Source organism: Hippocampus zosterae, chromosome 13 (assembly GCF_025434085.1).
Source record: "Hippocampus zosterae strain Florida chromosome 13, ASM2543408v3, whole genome shotgun sequence".
Taxonomy (NCBI): domain Eukaryota; kingdom Metazoa; phylum Chordata; class Actinopteri; order Syngnathiformes; family Syngnathidae; genus Hippocampus; species Hippocampus zosterae.
In genome coordinates, this window is record NC_067463.1 from 5,118,558 (window position 1) to 5,135,995 (window position 17,438).

The 17,438-nt window shown below is 44.7% G+C and overlaps 2 protein-coding genes across 6 annotated transcripts in view; one reads left to right on the top strand and one right to left on the bottom strand.

The window, feature by feature from the left end:
• Positions 1–6,492, top strand: part of LOC127612834 (protein phosphatase 1K, mitochondrial-like) — a 47,344-nt gene extending 40,852 nt beyond the window's left edge. For 2 of the 3 annotated variants that reach the window (XM_052083659.1, XM_052083657.1), the window contains 12 exons: positions 643–795; positions 874–1,031; positions 1,115–1,266; positions 1,943–2,044; positions 2,129–2,385; positions 4,104–4,186; positions 4,617–4,706; positions 4,844–4,965; positions 5,344–5,498; positions 5,946–6,035; positions 6,102–6,208; positions 6,322–6,492. In XM_052083659.1, coding sequence (XP_051939619.1) covers positions 643–795; positions 874–1,031; positions 1,115–1,266; positions 1,943–2,044; positions 2,129–2,385; positions 4,104–4,186; positions 4,617–4,706; positions 4,844–4,965; positions 5,344–5,498; positions 5,946–6,035; positions 6,102–6,208; positions 6,322–6,469 — 1,617 coding nt within the window. In that variant the 3' untranslated portion in view covers positions 6,470–6,492. The remainder of the gene's footprint in view (positions 1–642; positions 796–873; positions 1,032–1,114; positions 1,267–1,942; positions 2,045–2,128; positions 2,386–4,103; positions 4,187–4,616; positions 4,707–4,843; positions 4,966–5,343; positions 5,499–5,945; positions 6,036–6,101; positions 6,209–6,321) is intronic. The other variant, XM_052083658.1, reaches the window with a different exon arrangement.
• A 934-nt stretch (positions 6,493–7,426) lies between these two features.
• Positions 7,427–17,438, bottom strand: part of pkd2 (polycystic kidney disease 2) — a 178,287-nt gene continuing 168,275 nt past the window's right edge. Inside the window, exons 1-15 of one of the 3 annotated variants that reach the window (XM_052083626.1) lie at positions 16,940–17,221; positions 16,331–16,827; positions 16,065–16,178; positions 15,210–15,343; positions 14,563–15,038; positions 13,572–13,800; positions 12,789–12,959; positions 12,347–12,528; positions 10,471–10,591; positions 10,289–10,387; positions 10,090–10,211; positions 9,667–9,784; positions 8,769–8,935; positions 8,543–8,690; positions 7,427–8,374 (exon numbers count right to left, since the gene is read on the bottom strand). In XM_052083626.1, the coding sequence (XP_051939586.1) occupies positions 8,168–8,374; positions 8,543–8,690; positions 8,769–8,935; positions 9,667–9,784; positions 10,090–10,211; positions 10,289–10,387; positions 10,471–10,591; positions 12,347–12,528; positions 12,789–12,959; positions 13,572–13,800; positions 14,563–15,038; positions 15,210–15,343; positions 16,065–16,178; positions 16,331–16,751 (2,709 nt within the window). In that variant the 5' untranslated portion in view covers positions 16,752–16,827; positions 16,940–17,221 and the 3' untranslated portion in view covers positions 7,427–8,167. Of the gene's footprint in view, positions 8,375–8,542; positions 8,691–8,768; positions 8,936–9,666; positions 9,785–10,089; positions 10,212–10,288; positions 10,388–10,470; positions 10,592–12,346; positions 12,529–12,788; positions 12,960–13,571; positions 13,801–14,562; positions 15,039–15,209; positions 15,344–16,064; positions 16,179–16,330; positions 17,222–17,438 lie in introns of those variants that run through there. The other 2 variants (XM_052083625.1, XM_052083627.1) reach the window with 2 other exon arrangements.

The following is a 17,438-nucleotide window of genomic DNA, read 5'->3' on the forward strand; positions in this document are numbered from 1 at the left end:
TTACAAAACAAATGTCTGTGATTTATCAAAATGATCAATAATATTGTTAGGTAGTTAAAGATCCATTGATTTATTTATTTTTTTTTTAAATATGGGAAGGTATTGGAATGTTTCAATCTTATGTTTCCTGGCCAGTGGGATATTCCTCAATATGATGCAGAATTTTCCATACATCACATTTAGCAAGTTTGGAAGCATATATTCTAAATCTATAATTCAGCTTTCAATGAGTCATACCGTAAGTATTTTTGTCAACAGCAAAAAATAAATCAATTAACCCACAAGAAAATGGAAGCAACGTAGCAAAAACACACCGTATGAAATGAAGACAAAAAGACTGTCGGAAATAACTTAGCATTTCATGTAAGCTCTTAATATGTTCTTTAGATACGGTTTGGGACAGCAGAGATGGCCTTGAAGGCCCTGACGGCGCGTCACTGAGCATATCAATATTGGCTAACATTTTAGCCTCAACAACATTCTACAACTGGGCCCATCAATGCTATTAATTAGCATGCGAGCCTAAATGGCATACTAGCATTAATGGACAAACAAATGCGGACATTAGAACCTGACACAAATGGTATTAAGTCATCCAACTCACCTTTTGGCTCTTACACATGAGTTCTTCATCTGAACCAGGAGGACGTGGTGATGGGCACGCTAACAGTGAGGGAGAATCTCCGTTTCTCAGCAGCGTTGCGTCTACCCGTGCACGTGCCAGAGCGGGAAAAAGAGGCCCGCGTCAATCACCTCGTCGCAGAACTTGGTCTCGCCAAGGTGGCCGACTGCAAGGTGGACAATGAAATTATAGAGCAGATCTGTTTCAGGAGGGCGACTGTCCTAGAAATGTTCCTGTGACGTTCTTCGCAGGTCGGCACACAGATGACTCGTGGCATCTCGGGAGGCGAAAAGAAGCGGACCAACATTGGTATGGAGCTGATCATTGACCCTCCCGTGCTCTTCTTGGATGAGCCGACCACAGGCCTGGACGCTAGCACAGCTAACTCCGTCCTGCTGTTGCTAAGGAGGTAGTGACTCAAACGACGCAGTACTTTCTGTCTGTCTGTGTTTAAAAAATATATATTTTCAGTACTGACTTGTTTGGCTACAGGATGGCCAATCAAGGGAGAACCATCATCATGTCCATCCACCAGCCTCGCTACTCCATCTATAGGCTCTTCGACTCACTAACCTTACTGGTTGGAGGCAAGATGGTGTACCACGGACCGGCACCAAACGCATTGGACTATTTCGCAAACATCGGTGAGCCCTGTCCCGCTAATGTTATTTTTTAACTAACAGGTGTGACTTCTACAAAGGGCCAATAATAGTAAACATGCCGTGATCCATTTGAATGAAAAACCCTGACTCACAAATTTTTACTGTTCCACTCCAGGCCTGTTGGTGCTGCTACAGCTGGATCTGGTTTGTGGTTGTTCCATTTGGCCCAAATACAAGTAAATGCAGTACAGTGAACAGAATGAGAAAAAAAATTGTGTCTTGTCATGGCTATGGCCTGTGGCGTTACCCAGGGGTCAATCCTGAAACCCCTATTCCTCATGCTTCATTCGGCAAATTACGTAATACGGAGCTATAAAGTGTCCTCCTACAACGATGCAAAGGAGATCCAGCTCGACTTATCACTGATGCCTGCAGATTCACCCCGTCACTGCATCCAACAGATCAGTGTGTGGATACAAACACATTTCTCCACCTGTACTCAGACAAGACTGAAATCATTGTCTGTGGCCGCCAGAAACAAAAAGGTGTGCCATCAGTCACCTTGAGACTATTTTCATACAACCAAATAATCCGGTTTGATTAATGAATGAATTAAATTCAGACCTGAATTTTAACAACTGCATGAAATAAATAACATCAGTAGCATTTAATCGTTAAAAAATAAATAAATTCTTAAGTCTTTGACTTTGTCTTTCAGGATTTTCCTGCGAGCCCCACAACAACCCAGCCGACTTTTTTCTGGATGTGATCCATGGAGACTTCACCGTCACCAGCGTGTCCAAAGTCGGCCTTTCTGAAGGTGATGCGGTGTGTTTACAATTCCATATATTTGTGAATAAATACATTTTTAAAACTCAAATGTGACCTTCACGTCTGTCTCCAGGGTTAGATTTGGACTTGGAGGAGCTGAGCAGCTCCAGGCAGAGCATGGAGGAGCGGCTGGTGGAGGAATACAAGAACAGCAGCTACTGCAGCGACACACTGGCCCTGTTGCAGCGCATCGCTCTGGACAAGCGGCACTCGCCGCCGCTGGCCTCCCGTACCGTCACCTATAACAGCTCCTTTGGCCACCAGATGCACTGGGTGCTGCGCAGAACCTTTCAGAACCTTCTGCTGAACCCACAGACATCTGTGGCACAGGTACACATTTGGAGTCTTTAACAAACTCCAAAGTTTGAGAATCTAAATTGTCTATGTAATCATCATGGACAATTTCGTATTCGTGGAGCGACAACAGTTTTATACATTTTCAATAGTATTTTGTATACTGTTAAGCCTAAAAAAAATGCACGTTTTTTTTCTTTTTCTTGCAAACATGGAAAAATTCCGAGTCTTCGTTGTACTACACATTTGTGTTTTCATAAGCATCAAAGTTGATTTGCTGGTGGATGAATGCTCTTGGGTCGGATCAACCTGACTTTTCAAAGCCTTGAGAAGTCCCCTCACATTAAGAATTTGTTAGAGGAATCTATGAGCAAAATTGTATCATGTTTAAAGTTTGATTAATTTGGGCACATCGAAGCGTTTGGGTGCATATCCAGCACCCCCAAATGCCTGCACACAAAGGCGCCGGCCATTTGGCCGGAGGGCTGTTGAAGTCCACATTAGCACGTCAATACAGGTGGGCGACCACAGGGGAGAAGGCGAAACTCGGTCACAAAAGGGGAATGAATAATTCGGGAACAGCGGTTGAGCAACAAAAGACGAGGTGAGAACACCCGTCGCGCCCAGGCTGACATTGGCCATCCGCAAAGTCTGCAACACGTTGATTCAATGTAGACCAGACAGAAAAGGCGCCAATGTTCTGGTGGTTCAAGTATGAAAAACAGGTAACCAATCACAACTGAGGGGCCCGACCGGGGGTGCGGCATGCAAATATCGGGGACAGTGTTTTTCTTGTATTTTGCATATGTTAAAATGTCGAACTCTTTGCAACAACCGTCGTTCGCTCTCAGAGGTCCGCTTCCGCCGATATCGAAGACAATTTTCCTGTGTGCGCCGAGTCCGTTTCTTTAACTTTGTCTGAGAAAATCTCTGACAGAATTATTAACAGCCAATTGGGCCCAGATAAGACCCCACTTAATCCCACCAGCGAGGATCTGGACGGCGCAGGCGCCATAATCGGCTTTTATGACTGCTGTGACCCAACTCTTGCCTCCTTTGGGCTTGATATCATATCTGGCCTAAGTCCCCCTTGAACTCAAACCCTGGCCCAGCATGGCCATGGTTACGGGGCAAAGCATCACATGACGTTGTCACGGTTCATCACTCCCGCCTTACAGCTTATTAGCTGGTCCCCTCACCCTGGGAACCGCTTAGTTCTGTCATAATGTGTCAATTGTTGGGATTAAAACTTGTGTCCTTTTTCTCTTTTCTCACTCTCTGCTGTCACCCCCCGCCCAACTTTCAACATCCCCTCACTCCCACTGAGGTGGGGAGGGGGTGTCTTCCTCCTCGGTGGTCTGTGGGAGGGGTGTCTGTCCACCCAGACTCACAGTATAGAGTTGCTATTGCAAAAGAAATTGTATGTAGGTCTCAAGGTTTAATCTCCTGCATTTAAGCAAGTCCCAAATTTCTTGAAGAGGGTCGCGGGGAGTCGCCAGACCCCATCCAACACAACACCATCAGCGACTCGGTCATTATTTTTTCTTTTACATTTTATTACCAATAGTTTGCATGTTCTCCCACTTGAAATTGCCCTCGAGTGTGCGTTTGAGCGCAGGTGGTTGTTCATCCCTTGTGTGCCCTGCGATTGGCTGGCAACCGGTTCAGGTTGTCCCCCGCCAACTGCCTGAAAGACAGCTGGGATCAATCCATGCATGATTCTCCAAATAGAATGCGTGTAAAAATGTCTGCAGGTGGGGGTGCACATTTTCTTGGCTCTCATCGTTGGAGCCATTTTCTTCAGGGTCAAGGACGACCAGAGTGGCATCCAGAACAGGTAAGTATAAAAAACGCATGCAAGCACTCAAGCACAAAAGCAGTCGTCCACTTTTTTTTAAAGAATTGAGTAAAATTAGTTAATTTGTTTTTTTCCCCTCTGCTTCCAGGTTAAAGAGCAGCCCTCTAGTGGCAGAAATTCACCAAAAAAACCCCAAAACCAAACAAACCTATACGCCACCTTTACTGTACGCGTTGAGAATTGCATTAATTCCTATGTGGACTCGCTAATCCTCTTAATGTTGGCACAAGGTGGTACGCACAAGGTCAGCAAAGCATATTTTAAAAACCAGCCAGTCTCCAGACCTTCCATAAGGTTGGACTGGACTAGTGGATGGGGCTTAAGCGGTGCCCTTGGAGAACTCCCGCGGGGAGGCTGGAGCGTCACAGAGTCGAAAACAGCTTTCACCTCTGTCTTCTTCTTCTTCCAGGATGGGGGCGCTCTTCTTCATCACGACCAACCAATGTTTCAGCACAGTGTCGGCGGCCGAGCTCTTCATCGCCGAGCGGAAGCTCTTCGCGTATGTTGTCGCTTCAGAATTGCCCGTTATCAAGCCGTGCCAAAACGGATGCCGGGCGTCGGCTAAGATCCACCGAAAATTGTGTCGAAAGGCCAACGTTTTTACCGCATGCGACTCGCAATTGGTTGTTCCCGCAGACACGAGTACATCAGCGGCTACTACAGAGTGTCCGTCTACTTCCTGTCAAAGGTGCTGTCCGACGTGGCCCTCCGCACCGTCACCTCCGTCATCTTCAGCTGCGGTGTATACTTTATGATTGGTACGAACAGCATTATTAATCGGTTCTGGAAGACATTTCTGAACTAGAAAATGTAAGTTGAGACGTGTTTTCCATGTAAATGCCCTAATCCGTTCCAACCCCCCGCCCGCCCCCCCCCCCCCAAAAAATGTTTTTAAAGCATAAAATTGCATCAAAATATGTAACAAATACATGTTACAATTAGATTATTGCACAATAAATGAGACTTGTGCATAATGTTAAAAATAAAGAATAAAAATGATGGTCATTTAACTTTTATCCTTATCGTTTTCTGCCCTCAAAAGTTCATGTTCCGTCTCAGAAGTGTTTTTTGCCTGGTAAAGAACTGATCCAATGACAGCAATGCGCTTATTTTGTCTTGATTTATAACTTGTTCAGGGCTGAAGTGCACTTTGTGCGCCTTCTCCGTGTTCACGCTGACGGTGACGCTGGTGGCGTACACGGCCACTGCCATGACCATGGCCATCTCGGCGGACCAGACGGTGGTGGCGCTCGCCAACATCTTCATGACCATCACTTTCGTTTTCATGATGGTGAGGGAATGTATCGGAATTGTCTGCGAAAGGCCGACTTTGCGATACAGCGATTGTGTTAAGCCACGATGGGTCGCCCGTGAAACTATTGGGAAAGTAATTGTTGGTGACATTTTCCCAGGCAAAGAAATTTTAGTTAATGAAATTGAAGTTCGAATATCATGAGAACAATCATGTGATTTGAGGAAAAAAGCTATACAGCAGAAGCAAAAGTTGTGATAAATCAGAAAATAAATCGGAATTTTACAAGGGCAGAAGTGTCATTTTTAAGAGCAAAGTTTCAATACCAGAAAACATGTAATGTAATGGGATAAAGATGGAATTTTACAATTAGTAAATGTAAATTATTTTAACATTTATTCTCCCCCCCCCCCACTCCCCCATTTTGTTGTCGCAGTTCAACTTTATTGTGGTAGTATCCCATGCTGGACGTGTATGTTTTTGTAGATCTTCTCGGGTCTCCTGGTGAACCTTCCAAGCATCATGGACTGGCTGGCCTGGCTCAAGTACTTGAGTATTCCTCGCTACGGCCTCGCGGTAAGTCCAGCCTAATGGAACAAACTTCCCATTTTTGACTCATACTTTGAACTTTTGGACCTTCAGGCCCTGAAGATCAATGAGTTTGTGGGGTTAAAATTCTGCCAGAACACCAACGTGTCCGCCGCCGTGACCGCCTGCAACTGCAGCGCGGGGCCCACCGTCGGATTGACGTGAGTAGAAAAACGACTCCGCTGTCATCTCCAGTTTGCTGGAGGAGCAGTCGGAGGTGGAAGCCAATCACAGATGACCATTTAAATTTTTTTTTGGGGTGGTTATGTCGCAGATGTACAGGGGAGCAGTACCTGGACTATCTGGGGATCCGGTATAACACTTGGGGCTTGTGGGAAAACCACGTGGCGTTAGCCGTCATGCTCGTTGCCTTCCTGTTAATTTCCTACCTGAAACTTCGCTACATTAAGAAGTTCACTTAAAAGAAGAAAACCCTTTTTTTTTTGCTCACAGCTATTCATGTTACATTTGAAAGCTATTATTTATAAATATTCACCTCATTTTAAAAGTAGAGCGCTATTTACTGCCTGATTAACTTCTGTAGTTTTTTTCTTGATTTGAAATTTGAACTGGCGATGAAAAGTTCTTTGGATATTGTGATTTGTTTCAAACAGTTTGTACGATTGTATTCACATAAATGTCACCATTAAACCACAAAGTGCTTTGTTTGTTTTTTTAAAATATTTGTCGGAACAATTATGTATTAGGGCGGCCCGGTAGTCCAGTGGTTAGCACGTCGGCTTCACAGTGCAGAGGTACCGGGTTCGATTCCAGCTCCGGCCTCCCTGTGTGGAGTTTGCATATTCTCCCCGGGCCTGCGTGGGTTTCCTCCCACATTCCAAAAACATGTGTGGCAGGCTGATTGGACACTCTAAATTGTCCCTAGGTGTGAGCGTGAGTGTGAATGGTTGTTCGTTTCTGTGTGCCCTGCGATTGGCTGGCAACCGATTCAGGGTGTCCCCCGCCTGCTGCCCGGAGACAGCTGGGATAGGCTCCAGCACCCCCCGCGACCCTAGTGAGGATCAAGCGGCTCGGAAGATGAATGAATGAATGAATGAATTATGTATTAACCAAAACACAAATAAGATGTCTGAGTACATTTAAAATTATCTTTCAAAAAACTATTCAATGCTGGTATTTTAAAGCCACCATCAAACAACGTTTTTTATTTGTTTCTTTTCTTTTCCTAGCACGTCAGGTTTTAAAAAATATTTGCTGACCCTAACACTTACTACATCATATTGCAGTAATATTTATGAATTATTTTGAAAAAATAATATAATGAAAAAAAGAATACAAAAAGAACAAAATGATTATAACAAACTATTTTGTGTTTAAAAAGTGTGTTGAAGTGCCCCCCCAAAAAGCTCTCAATAACAACAATTTTGATAGTACTTTTATTTGACTTTTTTTTTTTGTAAAAAGGCAGATAAGAAAATACTAAGGCACAGGATATAATATAAACGCATGGGTTTCCCATGAACACTAATTGCACTCCAAATTGAAGTTTGTTTCAATATAGATTGTGTGTGCGTGAGCATTACATTGAGAATAATCTAGTTCAGTTGAAGCTTCGATGCAAAATAGACGCTGAACGCAAATACTGTGAATGAAAATCAACTAAAGGAATAAAAAGGTGTCTCTTTTGGTTTGTGTTCAAACGTGACGACGGAATGTGAAATCATGCAAAAAATGCAGCAAAGACAAAATTTTAAGAAATTTGCTACAAAGGCGCATGAAGGCCACACTGCAAAGAAAAAAAAAGTATGGAATAAAAGTACACAAAGGAGCAGAATAAGATCGTACAAATTGGAGGATACAGTATTGATTTACCTCGTACTATGAAAAATGTTTAATTGTAGTATTAAAACAAAAGTCCGAATTTTGTGAGATTTTTTTTTTTTTCATGGGAGTTAAGGTAAGTTGTACAATGAAGAGAATTTTTTTTTTCAGCGTGGTGGTCCCTCATAGTCTCTCATCAATTTTGTGATTTGACATAAGGTGAACCGGCTCCATACTGTCAGTGAATCATGGGAGGTGACTTCTGACGTTGTACTTGCTCTTATTTTGGTCTGCAACCAAGGAATCCCTTCGTATTTTTTTTTTGTTTACCTTGCTTTTTACACTTGAGCGCTACCGTTGCCGTCTGCGGTGTCGATGGACAGCGAGGAAGGGGAACGGGGGCGGGGCCGCGGCGTGGCTGCGCCGGTGTGGGGGTGGCCCACCAGCGAGGAGACGTCGTCCGACTCCCAGCGCTCCAGCTCCTCCCTCACCAGACGCTCCTGCTCGCTGTGGGCGTCGACGTCCCGACCGCTGCCGCGCTCCTCCTGACGACACGCAGTGACCGGCGCGAGAGATTAGGTTAGGGGCTAGGGTTTAGGGGCTCGGGTTACTCTTTGGGGCTAGGGTTTTGGGTTGGGCCTAGGGTTTAGGATTAAGGATAGGAGTTAGGGTTTAAGGTCAGGGTTTTGGGGCTAGGGTTAGGGTTCAAGTACCTCCATGGCTCCTTCAAAGAGCCTTCCCAACACGTCCCTCCTCTTGAGGGTGACCCTCTCCATGGCCTCCAGCTTGACGATGACGGCGTCGATCTTGGACACGATGCTGCCGATGGAGTGCTCCATCCTGTCCACGCGTCTCACCAGCCTGACAATGACAACACGGACGTCACAAGCGGCCAACCGGCAACCTTCCCACCGTTGGCTTCGAACGCGGCGTGCGTACACTTGGAACTCCTCGTAGGAGACGCCGCCCGAGCTACTGCCGCGGCGTCGCGAACTGTGCCCGCTGTCCTCGTCGTCGTCCTCCTCCGAATCGTCCTGGCCGCGAGGCGGCAGGCTGCGCCCGCTGCACGCTCGGGTTAAGGAGTTGCGCTCTAGATCCAAATCCTCCTGCAAACACATTTGGTGTTGTTTTTTAAATTATAACCGAAATGTGAAAAAAAAAACAGCTTTGCTGGGGGTTTTTTTGTGTGTCAACGTTCATCGTTCAGATTTTTTTTCTTGCAATATTAGAACACATTTTTTTTGGTTATGTTATAACTCTTGTTTGCAATGTGTCTATTTTTGGTAAGACTACATTTGTGCTCAGATAAAAGTACAGTGTAATATTCAGTTATACTTCACAAAAAAAAAAGCTGACCTTTTCTTCATATTACTGCAACCTTTTTATTTGGAATAAAAAATTTATATTGATTTGTAATACTAAATATAATCCCTTTTTTTTCTCCTTGTAATATTACAACAAAAATGTATTTACGTAGGTTTTGTAACCTGAATGTTTTCATCTAAAATGCCGAACCCCCGTACACCCAAAAAATAAATTGCTGTTTTTCCAGTGGACCCTGACAAGATGTGGTGTATAATTAAAATGGAAATATTGTGATTTTCTTTTCTTTGTGTTACATGAAGTCATAATATTATGAGAATATAATAGTACAAGAAGAACCCTTTTAAGATTAATAGTCATCAAATCATGAGAACAAAGTCAGAATGTGAAATTAAGAAAACATGGATGTGGTCCGCCATTTTGTTTTGGGGGCTCACAACACTTCACGCGTGGCCTCCATTTTGATGACACGAGACCCTGAAATGACGGATTGGCGGATGATCTTTGTACTAACTCGCTCCTTCTCCAGGTCGTCTCTCATCTGCTGGTGGTCGTGTTCCGTCAGCTCCTGGTCACCGTCGTGGTCATACTTGGCAAAGATGGCCTGGATCTCCGCATCCGTGTGGCCCTTCCTGTGCCAAGGCAACAAATTCATATCAGACACAAAAATCAAAAGAAATTCCGGCAAATCTGTTGGCTGGTTTTGTACTCAAGCCAAAACACGTGAAGCATATTTTGTAGCATCTTAGGAACCAAGTGATTGAAGGAGCTTAGCATCGACAAAAGTAGTCGTTTACCGCCATCTTGTGGTTTCTTCGAAAATTGCACAACATTTTGCTCCAAATAAAATCGAAATGATCAGAATTGAACAACCTTTTCCTCATAATCTGAAATTATTTTTCTGTCTTTTGTCTTGTTACGAAGGTCACAAACTCACCCTTTTAAATGCTGCCTGAGTTCATCCAAGCTGAGCTTGCCTCCGGCCCGACGCAGACCGTCCGAGATGTCGTCCACCGCCGTCTTCTTCAGCCTGAGCTTCATCAAGGCTTTGTTGCAACCCTTGACAGGAGCGCTTCTTAAATCGGACGCTCCTTTAACTTGATGCGGGCTAAAAAAGGCGGATGGCGCCTCTTTACCTTCTTAATGAAGTCGCTCATCTCCATGTCACACCTCTGCTGAGACATGTCCCCCTTCACCTCGGAGTATGTGTCATTGATGATGGCCAAGAACATGTTCTGTGGCGGAGGACGGACGGGCACGATGCGTCAGCGGAGAGCATTTGGCGATATTCGCGTGGGTTGCGCAAGTGCGCGCTCACCATGAGGATAAAGAAGATGAAGAAGACGAAGGTGGTGAAGTAGACGGGCCCCAGTACCGGGTTGGCCTCCTCGATCTTGGAGAACTCAAAGTCTCCCAGGATGATGCGGAATTGAGTAAAACTGCACAAAAGGGGCAAGATTTTGTCACGGTTCTGTTTTCGGTCTGGCCGGCAGGTGGCATGAGCGGACTTCTGTGCACACCTGCTGCCAAGCTATGATTAGTAGACTCTGTATTTAAGGACTCCTCTGCTGTGCACCTGTTGTCGGAGTATTGCCTTTGCCTTGCTGCTTCCTTGCCCATAGACTGCTTTGCTATAGACCTCGTCGTGTTTCACTTTTGAACTCTTGGTACCAATGGTTTTGTAAGTATGGTTTTTGTTTTGTGATTTGGCTTGTGTATTTGCTACATCGTTTTTTGTTTGTCTTCGCGGTTCTTATTTTCCTCCCTTGCCTTTTGTGCAAGCGCTTTTTGTTGTTCGTTTTTGTGCCCTCTGGTGTTTATGTTACTTCTTTGTCGGTGCGATTTCAGTATATTAAAACCTTTTTGCTACAGAGACCTTGTGTGGTGTCTACACTTTTGGGATCCCGACTTTATTTCGGTTTGCCCGAAATGTGACAGATTTGAATTAAATGCATGTTATTTAAATATATGGCTGTACATTTATTACAAAGGTGCAGCTGTTTTGGTTAGCAACAGGGTTGAAATGGGTAATTGCGGCCAAATGTTGATTATTTTTCTTCAGGGGGAAAAATTTGAGGTGAGGCTTTTTTTTTCGTCAATGACACACCCAGTTTTTATATTGAGGTTTTTTTGTTTGTTTGTTTTTACGAGCTAGCTCATTTTTGCTTCAGTGCGGCTTCTTTATTTAGTTTTTTTTTTTGAGGGGTAAAATGGGTGTATTTGAGGAAATGTGTTCATTTGGTCCCAAATAAACACTTGATGATTCATTTAGATGCAGCATGCAATAATGCCCTATTTGGGGAAAATTGTTGCCAGGCACGCAGTGGTGTCGGAGTAAATGCTGTCATTGCTGGGGGGGTGCCGCTGTTTTGGTTAGCAACAGAGTTCAAATATAAACTTGCAGCGAGCAATTGCTGCCTGTTACCTTTCGTGAGGCAAGTGGGGGGGAGGGTCTATTTATGGTAAGGTATTTATTTGTTCAACTAAAGTACAGTGATCGCTCGCTATTTCGCGGAGCATGTATTGTATTGTATTTATTGCGGCTTTGGTGCATTGCGGATTTTTCAAACAATCCTATTTTTATTTATTTGAAGTCCGCAAAAATCAGTGTCTAAGTGTTGTTTACTATGCGTGCTAGTGTGTGTGCACTTTGCTCAAGCGAGGAAGGTTCAAGTGGAGCACGTGTGGGTACTGCACGCATGGGCACAGGTGAGTGAATGTGTGTTGCTGACAGAGAGAGACTTAAGAACAAAAGCAGGTCTCTCCATCCTTAATTGTCTAAACAACCTGAATTGACTAATCATAAACGCGTCTGCTGCAGCCAGAGGGATTGCTGGCATGTGTTAGTGCCTCTGCTCAAGCACAAAGGCCCACGTGGGGCAATTTTTTAAAAATGTATGTTAATTGGTCGCTACTTTGCGGATTTTTGTTTCTCGCAGGTGGTTTTGGTCCCTTTTAACTGCGATAAATGAGGGATTACTTTATTATTACATCGCTTAATGTAATTACTTGAAAGACAATATAGCAACACATAGTAGTGTCAAATGTAATGATTGGGGGTAATTATTGCTTCTGTTCTAGTTGGCAACAGAGTACGAATGAAGATTTCCAAAGTACAGCTGATGAGTGGCGCAGAAGCGCTCGAGTGAATCACGGCAGATCGTGCGCATTCTTGAAAGTATTGCTCATCTTACATGCTGGCCTGGAATGTGCTGAAGTCGTCCACTTGAGTTCCAAAGAGCAGGTAGGCCAGCTGGGCGTACGCCAGGAAGATGATGAAGAACATGATGGCGAAACCAACCAGGTCCTTGGCACAGCGAGACATGGTGCCCGTCAGCTGACTCATGGTCTTGTTGAAGTTGATAAACTTGAAGAGCTGTGCGAAGGGATTACAATGACGACGACATTCTATGAACTATTCCAACTTTTTTTTTTTCCTTGTTCAGCAAAATATTTTTCTTCTCCTATTACTTCTTTACTCGCTTTAAAAAAAAATATTGTCCAACAAGACAAAACATAGATAAAAAATCTTTAATAAACCGTAACCAGGAAAAAGAAAAAAAAGTAGTGCTTGGTGGCGGTAATAAGCTAAACTCTTTTCATTTAAGTCCAAAACACTGGAGTCGGCATACATACCTTAACCCAGGAAAAGAAGACGATGACTGCCACCACGTTGTTGAACTGAAGCTGCAGATTGGCCAGCGGTTCGAACGTGGGGTGAGTGGTGTGGTTCTCCAGCAGGGTCTTCAGCAGGTGGCTGACCGTGGCGGTTCTTGTTATATTCATGATGATGGCTGCCACACTCAGCTGCCAAAAAGGAGGCCACAAATGGACGATTCACAACAGCCTTCCGACGAACACCAAATATCGGAACATCTCTCAACAGCTGTGTTTCTTGACATATTCGCATTTGTGTTGCGTGAAAGTGGAGTTTAGAACTCAAGAAAAAGGAATGTTACAAAGGAACGAAGCAGTAAGTTGCATTGTGGTAAATCGTAGATTGGATTGGATTGGAGTGAGGCCTTTGTTTCAGCGGACAGCACACCTGGCAATAAACTGGGAGCAACTATTTTGGAAAAAAAAAAAGTTGAATCGGCACGGCACAAAGCGGTCTGCCAAAAAGTGAAAATTTGTGGTAACACCTGCTATTTCTTCAAGAAGGGTCTTAGTGTAACTAGTGACGCATGATGCTATCATCATCGTTTAAGAAACCTGTGCTGCTGTTTTTGTTAGCAACAGAGTTCTGATCATCTTAACCGTTAACTCTTGCCTTTGTGTGAAAGTGGTGTCTATGAATTGGCTTTTACAACATGGTTTCTTCGCCCAAAAAAAAAGAGACATGTATTAGTCTCAAGTGGAGCACACACCAATTGGGCCCCCCCCAAGAAAAACAATTAAATAAAATAAGCGGATACGTACAGTGACTATCAAGACGTCCAGACAGTTCCACAGGTTCCGGAAGTAATGCAGGCGGTGGATGCGGATCTCCAGCACCTCCTCCACCACGTAGTAGAGGATGAAGAGGCAGAAGATGACCTCGCACAGGCCCACAAAGTAGTCCCAGCTGGATACATAGCGGATCAGACGCACCGTCTGGAACTGCCAGGACGTCACCACGCCTCCAGTCGCTGGGAACTCCACCAACAACCTGACAGAATCATTAGTCATCCCTGCGTGTTTGTTTGGACACATCAGGTATGCTGCTCGAGAAATATATAATTGTAGTCGTAATTACGAGGGGCAGGGTTAACGTTAGCAGACCGCACGATTAACTAAAGTCGGACATGGTTCCTCAAAATCGTTACAATAAATAGCATGTGTGACAAATTTACTCCATCACTTGAAAGAAAGGTACAAGTCGTTTGGGATGACATTTTGCTTGCGCCTCTTCTGAAGAAATTGGTGGGCGGCTTGCACAGTGCAAAATCCTTTGCTCATAAATATAAAAAAAATAAAAGATGCCTCTTTTCTCATAACACCTTCCATAAAAAAAATGGCTGCTTCGTCTTTCAATATTGTTTCACACTGATCTTATAAATGTAGCCTTAAAAATAATAGTTTATGGGTAATATTTCATTGGAAGAACAACAAACATGTGATAAAGACTCTCCAGAACTTCCACTAACAACCCAGGCTAAACTTAGCTCCTCATGGACATTCTAAGACTTTAAATGGTCGTGATGTGTCACTTCTGTTGAATAATTATTCCATGACGCCACCGTCCAGCTTTTGGTGCCATCTCAGCACCTTGGGGAGTTTTTAAGTCAATAACAGAGGATATTCCGCCCCCGCAGCCCCCCCCAAAAAATCTGCTAATTCAAGATTATGTGACAAATGCCAAACTACAAATACACAGGGGTTCCCTTTTACAAATGTAATAAAAATGTGCCTTCATGCAGACATTTCTCACCTGACAATGCAGAAGAGGTTGATGTTACCGTTGTAGACAGCAAAGTCGAGGAAAACGGCTCGGGTGCCTCGATCGAGCCACAGGTGGTCTTTGAGGAAGCGCAGCCGGACCGCCGACTCCTCCCTCGTCCGGGACAGGTCTTGGTAGTATCCCCCGCCGCCATATTTGGACAAGCGACCCCAGTGGCTGCTCCCGTTGGCGCCGGCCTCCGTCACGTACGTCCACGCAGTCCCGTTCCCCGGCCCGAAGGGGGCGGTGTCCTCGTTGGCTCGCGAGTAGGCGTCGTAGCAGTCGCGGACTTGGTCGCGCAGATCCTGGTGCACGCTGCACGACTCGTTGCGGACCTTGACCTGCCGGAGGCGGGGCACCCCGAGCAGGAGGTTCTCGTAGAAGATGAGCGTGTGGTTCTCAGGCAGGCTCTTGTTGTTGTACCACACTTCCCAGTACATACCGTTGAGGAAAGGCCCCTCTGTGAACTAGAAGGACGAGGAGACATGATGACCGCAGTTACCCCAAGTGAGTCGTCAACCAATGATGCAGTGAGATAAATTAATAATGATGTTTAAAATAAATAGAAAAACAGACCAGGTCCTCGGGCCATACTTTGCCCAACTGTGTTAAAAGCGGTTTGTGGTATTGTGATATACCTTCCAGAAGTCCTCCATAGTTGAAAGTTTCCTAAATGTGGCTGCCTCTCCAGGGGAAATGGGTGTGTCCAAGAAAAGCTGCGACATGACTTTGGTGTAGTAATACATGTTGGTGCTCACCATCCCGTACGTCACTGGACACCATTTCACACACACGCGCACACAATTATACACGTTTAAATATGCATTTTTTTTTACAGAAATAACCAGTACACAACAGTCAGGGCACAATACGAACCTTTTTTTTTTATTTATTTATTTTTTTTAAACGAGGGACCACAACGGCCCTTAACCTGAAGTTTTAGCGGCGCATATTCAACTTGTCATTTTTCAGGTGAAAATCAAAGCTGTAACATAGTCGAGACAGCCATAACGCCTTGACTGGGGTGTAAAGTTGAACGACCCGCTCTAATTTCTCCTGCCCTACTGCGTTTAAAGCAATTGCCGCAGTTCATTTATGTTACGCAATGGTATCTGATTGTGAGACTCCACGGTAGAGTGTTACTGCTGACACAGTTACGTCAATATCCCATTTCACTGGGCTCTGCAACAATACAAGTCAATATTAAAAAGAGCAGCTTCTCCAGCTCTGCGTCGTATAATGTGCCAGGAAACTTTTTCCTGAACCGCCCTTAACCACAAACTGGCAGTTTTTTTTTTTTTTTTTTTTACTGAAGCAGCAAAAAGAAAAGAGCAAAATATAACCGTGACCATTCGGCACACTTGAGAAGCATATGCTCTTAATTTTCTGGCCCGTCGCGTAATTTAATCCCTGTGCCCTCTGCTCATTAATGGTGATTTTTGTTCAGTTTTCTAGGTCACCGGTGAAATTTCAAGTTTCAGTCGATGACTTACGGATGCAAACGGTGATGAGGAAGGCCACGTAAGTGAGCATCTCTCTCAAAACGTTCCACAAGTACCGTTCTCGACTGCTGTTGTTGTCCTCCATCAACTCCGTACCCCACAGAACTGCAATCAAGGAGAGAAAGTATAGTTTTGTCGTGGTCCCTCTCGGAAGTGTTGGGTTTGCTATTATTTTTCCGATGAACAAATGGCCTTTTCGATAAACGGATACATCATTTCTCCCAACTCTAGATTTTAGGCTGAAAATGGGGTCTTACTTCTAATTTTTTGGAGTATCTGCTTCATGCAGCTGCTGTGCTCACGCCTGCCCCGCTGCCCCTCGTCCCCACTCGGGCTCGGGTAGGCTCCTCCGCCGCGGATGTGGGGGCCGCCGCCGGCGTTGTAGCTGCCCAGAGCACTGCTGCAGCTGCTGTTGCTGGAGGCCGTAGACGCCGACCTCCTCCCGGGGCTGGCTGCAGGCCAGTCCGCTGCCATGATCTCTTCGCCGGCCTCGAAACCCGGGTTGTCTCGGCTCCAGGCTTGTCTGGATGGCGGCGACGGGGTACCGGCGACGATTCCTCCGATCACCGAATCCTGACGCTGCTGTTGGATGTTCTCCATTTCGATGCCCTCGCTCGCCTCGGAGGAGTTCGGCGAGCGGGCAGTGTGCTGGGGTTTTACCCGCGATGATGAGCTCATGGTACTCGGACTACTTTTTTAATCCAAGCGATCACACGTCACGGATGAGTTTAACACTTGGAATATCACACCTCCCCTCAAAAGAAAACTTACAAAAAGTCACTAATGTTACAAGGTGAAACGGGAGATACTTAATAAAGTTGCAAAGGGAAAAAAGTGCCTTATTTCTTGACGTGACGGGCTCCTACCTAACTCAACGTCGTTGCCCCAAAATCCTTTCTACTAGCTTCGCCTCTAAAATGGCTCTCGTCGCACCCCAAAAAAATAAACACGCAAAAACATACCTTAGGAAGCTTTAAGTTGTTGTTTCTTTGTTGCTTTCTTCTACAATCACTACAGAAGATGACAAATCACCGTGTTTGCTTGAAAAAGATGAGAGCGAGAAAAGTTTTCTCGTCTCTGGAAAGCCATCTTGTTCTTTCGCACCCTAACACACACACACACACACACACACACACACACACACACACACACACAAGAGCACGCTAAAGAGCGATTATTCTCGGGTTACATTAAAAATCGGAGCGGCGAATAAAAGCATGGAAATTATGACACAAATCGCATATCGACACTTTAAAGGTAGCATTATTACTTTAGACATTTTTTGTAGTTTTTAAAAATCTTTTTCATTTGATTATATTATATGAAGTATTTTACCTGTCTGGTTGCGTGTGTCGATGCATTTTT